The 18276-nt window shown below is 42.1% G+C and overlaps 1 protein-coding gene and 1 non-coding gene across 2 annotated transcripts in view; one reads left to right on the plus strand and one right to left on the minus strand.

Moving 5' to 3' along the window:
* USP12 (ubiquitin specific peptidase 12) overlaps window positions 1-18276 on the plus strand; it is a 105855-nt gene that overhangs the window by 60919 nt on the left and 26660 nt on the right. The window contains exon 3 of the mRNA XM_086714772.1: window positions 9380-9593. Coding sequence (XP_086570898.1) covers window positions 9380-9593 — 214 coding nt within the window. The remainder of the gene's footprint in view (window positions 1-9379; window positions 9594-18276) is intronic.
* LOC112861863 (U7 small nuclear RNA) lies at window positions 17110-17171 on the minus strand. Its single transcript, XR_003223739.1, has one exon. It is a non-coding gene; the product is annotated as a U7 small nuclear RNA (small nuclear RNA).

Consider the following 18276-nt stretch of genomic DNA (forward strand, 5'->3'; position numbering starts at 1 on the left):
GGGCATGAGCGGATGAGCAGGGGGCAGAGCGAGAGAGAGACAGACAGACAGACAGACAAGAATCCAAAGCAGGCTCCACAGACTGAACGTGGGGTTGGATGCTTAACCAACTGAGCCACCCAGGCACCCCTGTATTTTTAAGCTCTTAAAATATCACTGTTGTTTCTTTCCCCCCTCCCCCCTCCTCCTTTTTTTCTTTTTTCTTTTTCTTTTTTTAATTTATGGAGTTATCACACTATTTATAGGAGTTCCTAAAAAATAAGGGTGGAGCTTTGGGGGATAAGGGAGGGTAGCTTAGTTAATTCAGAGATCAACATTTTAACCCCTCCGCCCCCCATCTCTGTCTGCCAGGTAGTTCCTATTGAAAACAACACTGGAATGTAGCTGCTTTAAGAAATTCTGTGGTTTAGGAAATTATGTGGGGCGCCTGGGTGGCTCATTCGGTTAAGCGTCCAACTTCGGCTCGGGTCATGATCTCACAGCTTGTGAGTCGGAGCCCCGCGTCGGGCTCTGTGCTGACAGCTCAGAGCCTGGAGCCTGCTTTGGATTCTGTGTCTCCCTCTCCCCTGCTCGTGCTCGCTCTCTCTCTCAAAAATAAACGTTTAAAAAAAAAAAATTCTGTGGTTTATCTTTTCTAACAATTGGATTTTGTTAAAATGAGACACAGATGTATTTTCTTTTTATTAATCTGTTCTTAGCTAAGTGTGAGTTTCCAAGGTTCATTTTTTTTTTTTTTTTTAAATTTTTTTTTTTTCAACGTTTATTTATTTTTGGGACAGAGAGAGACAGAGCATGAACGGGGGAGGGGCAGAGAGAGAGGGAGACACAGAATCGGAAACAGGCTCCAGGCTCTGAGCCATCAGCCCAGAGCCTGACGCGGGGCTCGAACTCACGACCGTGAGATCGTGACCTGGCTGAAGTCGGACGCTTAACCGACTGCGCCACCCAGGCGCCCCTCCAAGGTTCATTTTTTAAAAAATGTTTCTTTTGAGACACACACGCGCGCGCGCGGGGAGGGGAGGGGAGGGGCAGGGCAGAGAGAGGGGGAGAGAAAGAATCTCTGAGCCCGGTGTGGGGCTCAGTCTCACTAACCATGAGATCATGCATGACCTGATCCAAAACCATGAGTTGGATGCTTAACGGATTGAGCCACCCAGGTGCCCCTCCGTGGTTCATTGTAATAGCTTTTAAGAAAAGGCGTACACTGAGAAGAGTTCCTGTTAGACCTGCCTGATTGGATCCTTTTTGTGATTGGCAAGCGGCATACTTACTCACTAGCACTTGCCTTTGGGAAATAGTACGTGTATTTGGACAGGTAGAAAATCGGGCTTTTTTTGGAAACGTAGTCTCCAGGCCCAGTGTGGAGCCCAGCACGGGGCCTGAGCTCTAAGATGGTCCAAACCTGGGCTGAGATCCAAAGTCAGACACTTAACCAACAAAGCCACCCAGGCTCCCCCAGACTTTTTTTTTTTTTTTAATGGAGAAGAAAAATAGCCACAGTTGGATTAACAGAAAATTCAGTGTGGTGGTTGATCCCAACATTGTTAATGACAGCGTATTTTCCATTATTTGTGGTTGCAGATCTTTTTATCTTGGAAGACTGTTTTCACAAATGATGACTTTTATGGCAGTTTACTCTTCATAATTCTGATGTCTGCCACTGTGATTTGCATAATACATAGCGTGGGGATTTCCCGTTGGTTTAACTCTCGTGAATGCGTTCGTATTTCTGATGTTATTGGAAGTCTGAGAGGAGAAATACTAGTGTGGTGTGAGGGTTGAGAGATGGTCTTGTGTAGACAAGGGAGCCTTTTGGAAGCTTTCTCTTGTTGTAAAATATCCTGCTTAAATGTCAGCTGTTTATAGGGCCAGCTAAATCCTTTGAAAACAAATGGTTTTAATCTCATGAACCGGATTGCCTTTTTCCCTTGTATCTTGTCGCTAATGAGTACTTATTTTAGTAAATGGAGTGATTTCAGTTAGTAGCTCTTTCCTACTTGTGCAGCCTACATTTTTAAGAGTCTTTTTTCATTATTTTATTGTATGGTTCTATATTAATTTCTAATAACTGCCAAGAGACAGGTGGCCTCATTAAATCGATTTGTGAGGCTGCAGTGGAATGTGCTTTTCCCTAAAATCTTTGTTATAAAATAACAACTGTGTTCCTAGACCATCTTACAAGAGGCTTTTAAGCCTGAATTGCCCGTAGTCATTGGCCGGAATTCTGGATTCAGGGGCCGTTGTGAAGGACGCAAATAAAAATGAAACTTTCTTTCCGTTTGTAAGTCATAAAATTGATTAGGCAAATGTCTCTTGGTTCTATTTGCTTTTGCACTGATTTATTCTCCTTTAGTTTCTCTCCACCTGCTGGCCATAGGCTGCTTGAGGGTTGCATTATCAGAGATCCCAGAGAATGTTCATATTAGACCTGACAAAAGAACTCTGGCCCAAGTATTCTGCTGAGATTGGGTCAAGTGGATGGCCCTGTTGGCAGGGTCTATAAAAAGGTTTGTGATTGACAACCCTATGGCATTTATGTAGAGAAGTCTGTTCCTATAAGGAAGGGTGGGACACTAGAGTGAGGTAGTGTAGGGTAAGGAATGGATGTCCACTAGCATATGGAAGGACATTTTTAGATTAGGTTTACTTGACTGTAGTGAGAGTGGTGGATAGGGAAATGTGGGGTATAGTGTTAAAAAACAGGGCCACCTAGAGCACCTGGCTCCGTTGGTTAAGCGTCCAACTCTTGGTTTCAGCTCAGGTCGTGATCTCGCTGTCGGTGGGTTTCAACCCCCCGTCAGGCTCCGTGCTAACAGTGCGGAGTCTGCTTGGGATTCTCTCTCTCTCTGCCCCTCCCTGCTCACGCTATCTCAAATAAGTAAATAAATTAAAGCCAACAAATGAACAGAACAGGGCCACCTAAACTGTGCTGGGGAAGAGGACCTTCCTTTAGAAGGGGACGTGCACAGGATAGGCATCATCATCACCAGCCTCCAGCATGGGACAATGGAGCATTTAATAAACATCTTGAAACGTTAAAAAAAAAATTTTTTTTTTAACGTTTATTCTTTTTTGAGAGACAGAATGTGAGCAGGGGAGGGGCAGAGAGAGAGAGAGAGGGAGGGAAGGAGGGAGGGAGACACAGGATCTGAAGCAGGCTCCAGGCTCTATCCGTGTGTGCAGTGGTCCTGTGACACTCAAGTTCGACACGAGCGAGTCGATGGTATCATTGTCTCTTATTCGTTTGTGCAGTTGCAATCTATTATAATTTGAACAGAGATTAAGAGATTACATGATTTAATTTCATTCGGTTAACCTAGGTTTTCAAAATGGCCACATGACTTAAAAAGATTGTTCAGAAATAACAGTGCGGTGACAGAGTGCTGGGGAAGTGCTCCATGCAGGTTGCTAATTTAATTCTTTACAAGGTTTTACGAGGTGTGGGCTGTATTGTAAACCACACTCACAGATGAGGAAACGGATGAACGGAATGGCTCAGTGATTTCCCTCGGTCAGGTAGCGGAACCCAGCTTGAGCCCAAGGCAGTTCAGTTTCAGGGCTTGTGACTTCCTCACCATGCCATGCTGCTGGCAAGGCAGGTGATCGCTCAGGTGAGTTCCAACAGACGTGGTAGGATTGAAAAGTTAATATCAGAGGTGCCTGGGTGGCTCAGTCGGTTAGGCGGCTGACTTCGGCTCAGGTCAGGATCTCATGGTCCGTGAGTTCAAGCCCTGCGTAGGGCTCTGTGCTGACAGCTCAGAGCCTGGAGCCTGTTTCTGATTCTGTGTCTCCTTCTCTCTGACCCTCCCCCCGTTCATGCTCTGTCTCTCTCTGTCTCAAAAATAAATAAACGTTTAAAAAAAAAAAAGTTAATATCCTATTTTAGAAAGTAAAGTAAGGCCATAAAAGAACTTCCCATTTGTACCTCTCTGTGTGTGTCTGAGTCTTTGATAGCTCATAGGATATACTGAGCATAAACCCAGTCTGTCAGTCATTGTATAAGCCACAGCTTACCAGAAGGCGTACTCAATTTTATTGCTCTCACTGAAGCATTGATAATCTTTAGTGAAAACAAAATTAATGTAAGTCAGACAAAAATTTAAAATATCTACTTGGCCTTAGTCACATTTGTTATACAGTCGACCTTTGAACAACATGGGTTTGAGCTGCCCCGGTCCCTCTATACATGGACTTTTTTTTTTTTTAACACAGTACTGTAAATGTCTCTTCTCTACCGTATGACCTTAATAGCATTTTCTTTTCTCTAGCTTTGTTGTAAAAGAATACAGTACATAGTACATACGACATATAAAATATGTGTCAATTGATTGTTACTGGTAAGGCTTCCAGTCAACAGTAGTCTAAGTTTTTGCAGAGTCAAAAGTTGCCCTCAGATATTTTTGTAAAAAAAATTTTTTTAATGTTTATTTTTGAGAGAGGGAGTATGCGTGGGGGAGGAGCAGAGAGAGAGAGGGAGACACAGAATCCGAAGCAGGCTCCAGGCTCTGAGCCGTCAGCACAGAGCCCAATGTGGGGCTTGAACTCATGAACCGCGAGATCATGACCTGAGCCAAGGTTGGACGCTTAGCTGACTGAGCCACCCAGGTGCCCTGTAAATTTTTAATGTTTTTTTTTTTTTGTTTTTGTTTTTGTTTTTTGTTTTTTTTTGAGAGAGAGCAAGAGCAGGGGAGGAGTAGAGAGAAGGAGACACAGAATCTGAAGCAGACTCCAGGCTCTGAGCTGTCAGCACAGAGCCTGATGCGGGGCTCAAACCACAAACCGTGAGATCATGACCTGAGCTGAAGTTGGACACTTAACCCACTGAGCCACCCAGGCACACCAACTCAGATTTTTTTTTTAATGTTTATTTTTTTATTTTGAGAGTGCATATAAGCAGGGGAGGGGCAGAGAGAAAGGGAGGGGGGCGGGGAGAGAGAGAGAGCGAGAGACAGAGAGACTATGAATGAATGAATGAATGAATTCCAAGCAGGTCCTGCGCTGTCAGTGCAGAGCTCGACATGGGGCTTGATCTCATGAACTGTGAGATTATGACCTGAGCTGAAGTCAAGAGTCAGACACTTAACCTACTGAGCCACCCAGGTGCCCCTACACACAGATTTTGACCGTGTGAGGGATCAGCGCCCCTAACTTCCTCATTGTTCAGAGGCCAACTGTATATGATGTATGTTTTTATGTATATAAATTTTATATTTTATAAAAGTAATTTTAATGTGTAGAATGTAACACATATATAATGTTTATTTGTGTTTATTAGGGATGTGTGCTCAAAATGATCTTAATGATGGGGATATGATAAATATTTGTGGAGGGGGCATTGATTTTAAAACTAGGAGAAAAAGGCATTAGGGAAAGCAAGCATAGGTCATTGTGTTCAATGAGCAATTGAAAAATCAGTGATCAGATCTTGAGGAGGTGGCAGCTTTTAAAATTTGTTTCCCTGATTTTAAGCCGGATTATACCTTTGATCTTCAAAATAAGATGAGAAGATAGGGTAGGTGTCAACCCTATAGCAATGTCTTATTTAGGAATTGAACATTCGGGGGCACCTGGGTGGCTCAGTTGGTTAAGCATCCAACTTTGGCTCAGCTCATGATCTCACGGTTCATGGTTTGAGCCCCGCGTCAGGCTCTGTGCTGACAGCTCGGAGTCTGGAGCCTGCTTCGGATTGCGTGTTTCCTTCTCTCTCTTCTCTCTTCTCCCCCCCCCCCCCGCCCTTCCCCCCGCTCATGCTCTGTCTCTTTCTCTCAAAAATAAACAAACATTAAAAAAATGTTTTCTAAAATTTTTAAAAAGAAATTGAACATTCAGAAACAGGAGTGTGGAGGAAATCATCCCAGACCATCTTTGCATGAAAGCTATGCACTTGAAAGATACATTTTTAGGTCTTAGGAACTTGAATGAAAGCTGCTATCAAGGATATTCAAAGAAAAGTTTCAGAGTTATGAATAAGATTGAAAGTGATTGTTTATTCTATAGAAATAGTAGTAGTTTCACACTTTCATTTTTCCTTACTGGAATTGATGAAGATAAGTGCAAGACCATAAGAGAAGACATCAAATAACTGACTATAAAGTTACGTATTGCTTTACATTCAGGAGATGAGCAAGGAAGGGGCTGCCTTCCAGCATTCTCTACAGAATACAGACTCCCTCGGGTTCTTTACTAAGCTTGGAAGCCATTTGCTTCTTTTTTATGTCAGTCAAGTTTTACTATCGTACGTTTTTCTAATACACTGTGAGATGCTGTCTTTTGTTTTTAATCTACCTACTCTGTGGAAGTCATTGGAGTCTCTGTTGCTTATTCTTGAATAAAAATGACCAAATTATGGAGATGGAATCTTCTCTTCCGTTGACAGAGGTATAGTTTGTTGGTCATTAGCGTCATTAGACCATGGTATGAATCCTAGTATTGCTTTAGACTGACGAATACTGAGTAATTGGTACATTAATCTTAATATTGTAGGTTCTGCTGCAGGTGTACTTAGCCCCTGGATAGGCTTTATGAACGTTTCCATGGTTACATTTATCAATAGTATCAATGCATTGCCCAGTTATCTACCTCTTTTAGTATTTCTTTGGAAAGCCTCTTAAGCATCTGTTTTTATGAAACTACTTCTTGGCTCTGACCAACAATATGAATGTAAAACCCTCATTGGGCCACACGTTCTGTTCCTTTTTTGTGGTATTGTTTAACTTGTTTCTCTGTTTGAATATCTGTAAATTGATAGTTAGGTCTAGATGCTAGATATAAATTTAGTGTTGTTTTTTTTTTTAATGTTTATTTATTTTTTTTGAGAGAGAAACAGCATGAGTGGGGGAGGGGCAGAGAGCGAGAGGGAGACCCAGAATCTGAAGCAGGCTCCAGGGCTCCGAGCTGTCGGCACAGAGCCCGACGCGGGGCTCAAACTCACAAGCTGTGAGATCATGACCTGAGCCAAAGTCAGCCGCCCAACCGACTGAGCCACCCAGGTGCCCCTAGTGGTTTTGTTTAAAAAACAAAAGAACACTTCATAAGAGCTGCTATGTATTTCTCCAGGAGACATAGAAATTTTGTGGTTCTTTTTTAATGATGCCGGAATGCACTGAGGGTTCAGATCATTTTAAAGTTCTCCATCAGTCTTTAATGCTTTTAGTATCCCCTGATAATCACTGCCCAGTCCATTATTTACAATCATTTCTTTGGAATTTATTAGCTGGAATTGTTCTGTAAGCTAGAATTTCTTTCAGCAGCTATTTAGAGCCTTCTGGAATGTTGTTCTTACAAGAAAGACAAGAGAAAACTTTGATGTTTTCCTTTGATGTATTAGTTTGTGACTTTCCATGGAGAGGTCTCTTTTTTTTAAATGTCATTTTTCATAAATTTTTATGTAGTCAATTGCAGTATTTCTTTTTGATGAAAGTTGGCTCTTGAATCCACACAAAAAGATATTCCAGGCTAATCTGTATTTGTGTATTTCCTGTCCCAGACCTTGTATAGATAGCCATATCTGCAAGGGATCCTAGTTTCTTTTTGCGGGTAAAAGGTTTTTAAAGACTATAATCTGTGTGCCAGGGAAACTTGCTGCTGCTGCTAGGCCTTGAAGTGGACAGAAATTGAACACACGCACACACACAGAAAGACATGAGTTTATAATTGATAACTTCAGTTCCAATTTAAGTTTACAAGGCTTTTACTCTTTATTACTGTAGCTTTTTTCCTTCGCATTAATAATTTTGGTTCCTAAGGATATTAATGTAAGTCTTTGCATGCTTTGTCCTTCAGAAATCTGTAGGGGTTTCAGAATAACAATGTCAATAGACTAATTCTAACAATGCGACTACTGGATGCCATTTAAGATTCCTTTTTTTCTTTTTATTCTTAGACTTTTTCCGTAGGCATGTATGATAAAAATTCTGTGTTTTAAAATTGCTTGAAGTAATTTTTTGTGTAGTTCTCCCCCAACTTAATAAACATTTAGTTTTCACTGATCTCTGTTTCCTTTCAGTTTTAGGAATTTCTTTTTTTTTTTTTTCCTCTGGGTACTTCTTAATTTATTTTTTAAAAAAATGGGTGCAAAGCAGACGTTTTTAAAAATGTGCTTTGAATTCTCTCCACTCTTCCTTCTTTCCTTATAAATAACCATTTTTATTAGCTTTTAATTTATCCTTCCTGGTTTTAAGCATAAGCAAAGGACATGAGTTTGACCTTGCTCATTATTAAAAGTCTTCTCTGCCTAGCCTTTTAGGTTAGTATGTGTGTGACTTCACTGCATGATGGTGCTGTGAGAATTTGCTCTCTTTCCTTTTTTATACTCTCAAGGTACCCCCCCTCCCCCCAAGGTCCTCCCTGGCTTTTGGGTGTTTTGTCAGCTGACTTTGGGAGCCAGTGTCTATTAATGGGAAGGGAAAAGGGAGACAACAAATGTTTGTCAAACTATGTATCAGTTTCTCTTCAGGTAGGAGTGTTTTCCCCATTATTAAAGAGTAGGAAGTTGAAGTTCAGTGAGCTGTAGTTACACATTCCAGATCACATGTCCGGTAAGAAGTTGAGGATTTAACTCTGCACCTGACGCTCATTTGTAATATATCCAGAATGATATGACCCGGCATCTCAGCATTTCAGTGGTGGTTGTGCTGGCACGCTGATGATTTTTTTTTTTTTTTAAGTGTATTTATTTTGAGAGAGAGGGAGCGGGCAGAGAGAAAGGGAGAAAGAGAGAATCCTAAGCAGGCTCCGTGCTGTCAGCGCAGAGCCCGACGCGGAGCTCAGTCCCACCAACCCGTGAGATCACGACCCAGGCCGAGATTGAGAGTCAGATGTTAACTGACTGAGCCACCCACGTGCCCTGCTGATGGTTTTTAATGTAATATTTCACAGGATCTCATTTGACTTTGCTTTTTGTTTTTATTTCTTGAATGGCACTTAAGAATCGGATAGAAAACTTTACTTTTGTGTTTTTTTAAAGAATTTTTGAGAGCTATGTTTTAAAATGTATCATATATAAATGGTTGGTTAGTATCCAACCAACATATAATAATAGTGGGAATTGAAAAAGAAAAAATTACACAGAATTCTAAACCTTAACTACTTTGTTTAAACTATATAATTTTTTGAATTTGTTTTCATAAAGGCCAAATTTATCGCATCTGTTTTCCTTCCATTTTAACCTGCAACCAATGCCTGGAGCATCCATTTAATGTTAAAAAGGCAAATTTGCAATCAGAATAATTATTTCTACTCTCAGATACCTTTTAATTTATGAGGGTCATAAATTCCCTGTCTTGTCTCTGTTTTCTTAATTGTACACATGGAAATTCTATCTCTTGAAAATATGTTGCCCCAAATTTAACAAGATTTTTTTTTTTTTTTTCTATTCTAGTTTGGGAATACCTGCTACTGTAATTCAGTTCTTCAAGCACTTTATTTTTGTCGTCCGTTTCGGGAAAAAGTTCTAGCTTACAAGAGCCAACCTAGGAAGAAGGAGAACCTTCTTACCTGCCTAGCAGACCTCTTCCATAGCATAGCCACTCAGAAGAAGAAGGTTGGGGTGATTCCTCCTAAGAAGTTCATAACAAGATTACGGAAGGAAAATGGTAATTCTTCTACTTCTGAATATATTCTTACATAACAGGAAGGGGAAATACGGCACACTGTAAGTCAGTAAGCACTGACCAAGCATCTGTTTTATGCCTGACAATATGTTAGCCATTGAAGAGACCAAAGCCAATGTTCCTGTCTTTAAGGACATGCCAGTTTAGTGAGGAGGCAGCCACACAGTAATTAAAATGAGGTGTGATTCATTTTGGAAGTATGTTAGACAAAGACCAAATTTCTTTATGCCAGGAGATAGAAATGATTTTTTTTTTTTTTTTTTTTTTGCCTGCCTGACTTTTCTATCAAGAGTGAAGTATTATGGGTTTTTTTTCCCCCCACGTTATTGTTTTGGTAATGCTTTCCATATGTTAACCCTTAACCCATTCTATCCTTACAATGACCTGATGCAGAGAGCCTGTTATTTCGCCCATTTTAGCCACGAAAGGGACAAAAGCGAACCTTTCCAGGAGTCCTACCCCAGGGAAAGGAAAGAGCCAGAACAATAAAACTTTTTGGCTTAGGGTAGGTGGTTTTAACTCCACTCACCCCTTTAATAAAAATAGTTACTGATTAAGCCCCGCTTTCCTTTTCTCTCTTAAAATGTTTTTCACTTAATTTTCACAGCAAGCCCCTATGTTAGACATTATTCTCTCTCTTGACCTGAGATGGTTGACGCTCAGAGAAGTAAAAGTGGCTTGTCAGGGTCCCATATGTCTTCCTGACGTCTAAATCCCTTATTCTGCCTAGCAGGGTCTGTTAAAGAATTCAAATGGGACTTAAATAACATGTGGAATTCTGTTTTGTTTGATAAAGGCATTTAAATCATTGTAGAAATAAAATCGAGTGGTATTTTAGTTTGATTTCTTATCGAAAGATAAGAGATAAGATTTGAGAAGTCTTGAAGATTGGTTATTAAACATACTACTGAATAATCCTGTCCTTAACTGAGCTGACACCATTCATTATCCCATGAATTGAGATAGGCCTCGTGGGTCAAATCTAGTTTCCCAAAACACAAGAAGACGCTGAAATAACGTGACAATAGGCTATTTATTGTTCTTGAGTCTGATTCAGGTGTTAAAAGATTTTATTTCCTCCAAATACAGATACAGAGCGGTGGAACCGTCGCTCACAAAAATAAATCTTTTTAAGTGTTTCCCCTATGAAAGCCAAACATCTTTACTTTTCTCAAATTACAGAATTGTAGAGTGTCTTCTGTTTTTAAGGACACCGCAAACAACTCCGTTAGAGAATGGCTGAGTGATTCAAGTCCTCTTTGTCTTTTTTGTCTGTACTGGTATGAAAGTTCAGAAATTTTGTCCTGGTAGAAAATTCAAGTGCATGGTAATTGAACATGCCATCCTTTCAGTGATTTTGTTAGCATTTTAGAAACGTACAACATCAGAAAGCTGAAACTCACACAGAATACACGTTATTTTCCTTTTTCACTGAATAGTATATTTTTCTTGACATTATCGTTCAGTGTATTGTCTGTGCTCTTAGTTGGGGCTGCCGTAACAAAAATACCGTGGATTGGGTGGCTTAAACAATAGATACCTATTTCTCACCGTTCTGGAGGCTGCGAAGTTCAAGGGTAACATGCTGGCAGCTTCCCCGTGTGATGTCGGCCCTTTTCCTGGTTTGTAGGCGGCTGCCTTTTTGCTGTGTCCCCCACACGGTGGAGAGAGAGAAGCAAACTCGCTCCTCTCTCTTCTTACGAGGGTGCTGGTCCCAGCCCTCAAGATCTGAAAGTCCTTCCAACGGCCCCATTTCCAAATAGCATCGCTTTGGGGGTTAGGGTCTCAACATACGAATTTTGGTGGGGGCACACGCATGCAGTCCTTAACGTGATTGTTAAGTGTGCAGTGACTTGTTAAGTTCAGATTCACTCCTAAGCACGGAGCTCAAGTTACTGTGTTTGGAAAGGTGTGTGTGGATTTATGTATTTGTTTGTCAAAGCTGGGATGTTTTTAGAGTGTTTATTATTTTTTAATAATTCGGTGTTTTCTGAAAGTTTTTATATGTTTAGGCAGAGTAAATTGGTGCACCGTAGACTTACTTTGTTGAATGAAACTGATTGCAGAATGAGTATTCCAAACTTACCTATTCGTAGTTTTGTTTCATTTCTCTATACCTCAGGAACAATATGGAATGGAAAAGCATGTTTATTATTCGATGTTGCTGGCTTCTGTATGTTTTGAAATACGGTTTTGCCTTTCGATTCTTTTCCTGATAATTGTGTAAAGGAGAAGAGGAACATACAAATTAAAGAGGATTCAGGCGCACCTGGGTGGCTCAGTCGGTTAAGCGTCCGACTTCGGTTCAGGGCGTGATCTCACGGTTCGTGGGTTCGAGCCTGCATCGGGCTCTGTGCTGACAGTCAGCTTGGAGCCTGGAACCAGCTTCGGATTCTGTCTCCCTCTCTCTCTGGCCTTTCCCAACTCCCACTCTGTCTCTCTCTCAAAAATAAACATTAAAAAATAAATTAAAAAAAAATACAGAGGATTTAATTGTATACACCCTCCTGAGATCGTCTGCTAGTTGTTTTTTAAAATTTTTTTTTTTTTCAACGTTTTTATTTATTTATGGGACAGATAGAGACAGAGCATGAACGGGGGAGGGGCAGAGAGAGAGGGAGACACAGCATCGGAAACAGGCTCCAGGCTCTGAGCCATCAGCCCAGAGCCCGACGCGGGGCTCGAACTCACGGACCGCGAGATCGTGACCTGGCTGAAGTCGGACGCCTAACCGACTGTGCCACCCAGGCGCCCCTAGTTGTTTTTAATCTCTGGAACGGTGGATGCTGCCCGTTTCAGAATTACCACTAACTTTCACTGTTGGACTCTTGTTCCTTTTTTTTTTTAAATTTTAGCACATGTGGGGGAGAGAGGCGGAAGGGGGGGTGGGGAGAGAGGGAGAGAGGGAGAGAATGAATATCTTAAGCAGGCTCCACACACAGCGCAGGGAGCCTGACGTGGGGCTTGATCCCACAGCATTCAAGACCTGAACTGAAATCAAGAGTTGGATGCTCACCCAACTGAGCCACCCAGGCACTCCTGGACTGTTGTTCTTAAATCCCTTTTCTTCCATGTTATGCTGTAAACTTAAGGTTTTGTATTTTCAGTAGATACCAGCTCAATATTGTGCTAATCGCTGTTGCTTTATATTACTAATCATTCTGATATCCCTTGGAAAGAATCTGTTTTAACTTCAGTAATGGATTTTTGTTTTCAAAATTTTAATTCGTGTTGCCTAACCATAGCATATGAGAACTGTGTCATAGTGCTTTTATAGTGTGATAGATACAGTGGTGACACTTAGTGCTTTTACGGTATGATACAGGGCTAACACTCGCTCCATAACCGTGTTACCTTTGATGATGGGAGACTAGCTGAATGTTTGTATTGGTTAACTATTATGTATTTAGCTCCTGCAGAGCACCAGAAACTAGGAGCTGACATTCTCACGGGGAAGGCACTCAATCATGTAATATAATGTATTGGCGCTGTGAAAACAAAACAAAACAAAACAAAAACAGGGAAAGGGGATAGAGAATGAGGGAGTTGATAAGTTTTGTTAGATCAGGGAGTTAAAGTGAGAAGCCATTGGAAGATCTGGGGCAAAATTGTTCCAACCCGATAGAATAGAAATTGCAGTTGCCCTGAGGGCTTGACGGAAAGCAAGGAAATTAACGTGGCTGGAGTGGAGTAAGATAAAGATAGAAAAGGGAGGGGCCTGGGGCTTGGGTTTTATTTTGAAAGTCGTGGCAAGCCGTGGGGGGGGGGGGGTGCTGAGCAGGGGGTGATAGGTTTTGATCTGCATTAGAAGGAGATCCCTGTGGCTGCTGGGGGGGGGGGGGGCACAGCGGTGGGTCAGTGGGCAGGGGCAGCTTGAGTGGGAGCAGGGAGACCATCCCAGAGGCTACTGCAGTCATCTGGGGTAAGAAATGAAGCCCTCTCTTTCACATCGCTAACTCCCTGTAGGCACTCTATTATTTTCGAAGAATTGAAACATAGACTGGTGATCGAATTCTGTGCTAGCCAGCATTGACGCAGCTGAAGAGTTGGGGATCAGTTAGGTTGGGCTTGAAAGTCAGATCCGCTGGTGCCTGTAGCTGTGCACTCAGACCCGCTGGATCTTAGCAGTTTACATAGTCACACTGTTGTTGTGGGCCAGATTTATTCCTCTCCTGTCATCTTAGCTGTTTCAGCCCCCATTTTTTTTCATCCATTCGTTCATTCATTCATTCGTTCGTTCGTTCATAAAATGTCAAGCACATCTAATATGTGGCAGGCACTGTTCTAAGTGCTGGGGATACAGCAGTGAATGGGTAGAAGTGGTCTTTATTCTCGAGAGACCTGTAAGAACATAGCAGTGGTTCAGGCGATGTGGAGAGATACTAATGCAAACATACATGCATATTTGTATGTATATTTTTTAAAGCTTATTTATTTTGAGAGAGTGAGAGACAGAGCATGCAAGGGAGGGAGGGGCAGAGAGAGAGAATCCCAAGCAAGTTGTGCACTCTGAGCGCGGAGCCCAACGCGGGTCTCGAACTCACAAACTGCAGTATCGTGACCTGAGCCAAAGCCAGGAGTCGGACGCTTAACCGACTGAGCCACCCAGGCGCCCCTATATATATTTAAGTGTTGGTCTTCCTTAAGTGAGGAAATAATTAGAAGTCACACCTATTAAGTAGGTTTGAGTAAATAATTTCCCACATTCATTTTAATCCTTTTTCTTCAGAAGGAGCACAAAAGATTTTCTGTGTGATAAAAGCTGCTAGCTATTTCTGAATTAGGAAGAACATGTAACCTTTTTAAGCGTTGGTTTAGTTTTCATTTTTTTTTTTTTTGCATTAATGTTGCAGCTATGTTAGGACTTTAGTCGTTTGTACTTTCCATATACATTTATTTAATAATGAAATTGTCTGTCTCTCCCACTAGACTGTCGGTTCCATGACGGAGGGAACCCATTTGTTTTTGCTCTCCATTGTATTCCCAGCACATAATCCAGTTCCTGGCACATAGTAGGTTCTTACTGAATATTTGTTGACTGAATGAGTGAATTTGTTTTTAATTTGTCAGAACAAGCTGGAAGTCCCATTATGCTACTTAGCAGAGAAGAAAGCAAACCATAAGGAAACCAAGATTTTAGGAATTTAATATAATACAATTTCCAGGGATTATCCTGTGGCCATTTAGTTGATTTTTCTTTTTTTTTTTTGGGGGGGGGTCCTGGTTAATGTTTTTAAAGTTGTATTGGGTGCTCTTAGGCATGGCAGGATTCTGGCATATACAGCATACTGTATTTATGGAAAATGGACTATAAATTATTTTAAACATTTCAGCAAAATGCTGAAAGAGTATTTTCTGGTTTACTTTACATCTCAGTTCCAGAGCATTCGAGTCAGTGGAAGTATGTCTGTGAGTGTGAAGTCATTGTTCTGTGTTAAAAAGAAAAAAAAAAAACCAAAACCAAAAAAAGATGTTTTAAGTGTTTAAAAAGCAAAAATATTTGCACATTTTGCTTTACAAAAAAAAAAAAAAATTATTATTAAAAACATGCATAGATGCTAAAATAATTTTTAACAGGAAAAAATAAGACTTCATTATTATTTTTCTTAGCCAGAAAATTTTTCATTTAGATCTTTGTAGGTATTCTTTAATTTCGTAGTGTAAGAATTATTTTTTAGTTTGAGAGAGAGCGTGCGCGCACGCGTGCGTGCGAGTGGGGCAGGGGGGCAGAGGGGAAGGGAGAGGGAGAGAGAGAGAGAGAATATCTGAAGCAGGCTCCATGGCCTTAGCGTGAAGCTCAGTGCGGGGCTCGATCCCACAATCCTGAGATCATGACCTGAGCTGAAATCAAGAGGGGGTCACTCAACCGACTGAGCCACCCAGGTGCCCCTGTAGTTTATTTTAAATATTTATGGCAAAAAATGTACTCTTTAAAACTTCGGTTGTAAAAAATAGTTGATTTAGTGGAAAAGAGACTAGATGACAGCATAGAGCCTAGCGTATGGAGACCCACCATAGTGATTGTTCCTACCTCACTCTGCTAGGTCCTTACAGTGTCTATAAAATGTTTTTACTTACTTCCTCTTAGTAACTCTAGCATAATTTACTTCTGTTTCTTATCTGAGTGGACCTCGGCGGCTCTAGATTTGCGGCCTGGGGATGGATGAGTAAGTGAGGGATGAAAAGGGAACTTTAAGGGGTCAAGTGCACTTGAGGAAGCTGCCTGGACACTGAAAGTGTGTCAGGGTTAGTGCGGGAGTCGGGATGAACAAAGACACCGTGAATCAGGCCATCCGTCAGTGAGGGAGGGGGAGGCGGCCGTAGAAGGATGGGGCTTAAGGCCAGATCTTAATAGCTTTTTTGACTGAGGGCGAGGGTTTTTAATATGCAGATGACCTGTGACAATTTACAAGTGGCAGCAGGGAGCTCAAAAATGCCAAAGGTTGAAGACGTGGGAAGTTTAGAACAGAAACTGGCTCCTGGAGGGAACAGCAAAAGGGTCGAGAAAGTAGAAAATCCCAAGGTCGAGGAAGGACATAAGGGACAGTAAATGAACGACAGTAACAGAGGATGGGAGCCGAGGGTTGGGGGACGGAGTAGTATTTTCAGGGATGAAGGATTATCGCATTGAGAGGCAAGGGGAGAGGTAATTGACTTGAGTTTTCCCAACTTTGGCCTAGACCAGCCCAAAGGCAGAACCGTCCAAGGTTTCTGAGCGCGACTTGGCTTGGTCTGAGAGATGGAGTAGATGGCCAGGGGGGTCTGCGGTGGAGGGGGCTGTGTCACGGTGATGGGTGTGGTGCCGAACTTCTGCTGGGAGCGGGGGAGGGGGACGGTGTCACAGTGCTTGGCTTCCTCGCGGGCAGAGACCGTGGGACACTCGGAACACCAAACTACACGTCAGTAGATGTTAAGTCCACATAGGCCAGTGCACTGTATCTTAGGGCTCAGGGCTGTTACTGTTCTGAAAAAGAACATGAGGGGTTTGTTTAAGGCTAATCAGGTCCCTCAGGGCAAGCTTACAGCAGAGAAATGAAGCGTGAACAGATGGATACTTCCTGTGTGGCTCTTAGTACGTCCTTTTTTTTTTTTAAATTTTGTTTTTGCATTTATTTGTTTTTGAGAGACAGAGCACAGGCGGGGGAGGGGCCGAGAGAGAGAGGGAGACACAGAACCCGAAGCAGGCTCCAGGCTCCGAGCTGTCGGCCCAGAGCCCGACGCGGGGGCCCGAACCCACAAACCGCGAGATCGTGACCTGAGCCGAAGTCGGACCCTCAACCGACTGAGCCACCCAGGCGCCCCTCACCCCATTCTTCACATTGTTGTGTTTGACTTGAAATCTAAGAGAGGTTAAGTAAATTGCCTATGACATGCATGTGATTAGTGGTAGGACCGTCATAGGAATCCCAACAGTCTTGCTGTAGCAACCGCACCTTCAATCCGATACTATTTATTTATTTATTTATTTATTTATTTATTTATTTATATTTTTTTGGGGGGGGGTCTTCCGGTAAAAACCGGAAAACCTGCTAGACAAATTCTAAAAGAGCTGTAACACTTATCTGATACTTTTTAAAGGTCTTTCTGATGCCATGATTGAAATCATTGTTTTATTTTCTTTGAGTATACCTCCCCAGTGAACATTCTCACCTGTTCCCATTCTGTTTGTACAGTAACTTTGCAAAGGAAGACGGTATTCCATTTTACAGACCAGAAAATTAAGACGGTTTTGATTACCATGAGGTTGAACGTCTTTGCGTGTTTCTTCACCTTTCGAATTTAGCTTCTATAAATTGTTGATTCCGAGTCCTTTCCACACTTTGTATTTCCTTTGGCTCAAGCTCTTTCTGTTTTGAAGATGTTAATAACTTTTACGTTTTATGGTTTTTTGTAAACCTTCTCAATGATTTCTAATCCAGAGAATTTAACTTTATGCAGTTATAACTATAGCTCTTCTAAAATGGAATATTTTATTTTATCTTAGACTCTCCCAAAGTTTTCTTCCTAATTTATACTCTTTTATTTAAAATATGTTAACTGTAATCTTCCTGGAATTCGTTAAATGCTCCTCGAGGATCCATCAAGGTAAAATTTTCCTGACCCGGTGCTTCCTGCACGTGTTTGACTAAGCCGCAGGCGTCCGTCTGTCCGTGCGTGGCTAAGTCACCCCGCCTGCTGGAGTCGGGACTGCCTGGCTTGCATCTTGGGCCTGCATTTCCCAGCAGCGTGACTTTTCCTCTCTGATCCCCTTCCCTCATTTGAAGGATAACCATAACGATGTCGCAGCGGTGTTCAAAAGACCCAGTGGGACACCGCCTGTAAAGTCCTTACCTTTCAGTGTCAGGTTGTGTCAGGTCAAGAGCAGGGTAAAGCAGTATTTCCATCACGTTTACTCATTTGTATAGCTGCGGGGTACCTGTCACCTTTGGAAGGGCCTTAGGGACCGTCTGGCTCGAATAGGTCATTGGTGACACCACTGTTTCCTGGACCTGACTGCAGCTCAGACTCGCCTGGAGGACCTTTGAAAAGTCCCGGGTCCCAGCCGCCCCCCCCCCCCCCCCCCCCCCGACTGAATCCCGAGGATGCACAGCCCAGTGATTCAGAATTGCAGCACACTTTCTGTGTGGTTCTTAAGCATTTGGCTTCCCGTTGGCAAGAGGTTGTC

Source organism: Puma concolor, chromosome A1 (genome assembly GCF_028749965.1).
Source record: "Puma concolor isolate L17-30 chromosome A1, mPumCon1.1.hap2, whole genome shotgun sequence".
NCBI classification, from domain to species: Eukaryota; Metazoa; Chordata; class Mammalia; order Carnivora; family Felidae; genus Puma; species Puma concolor.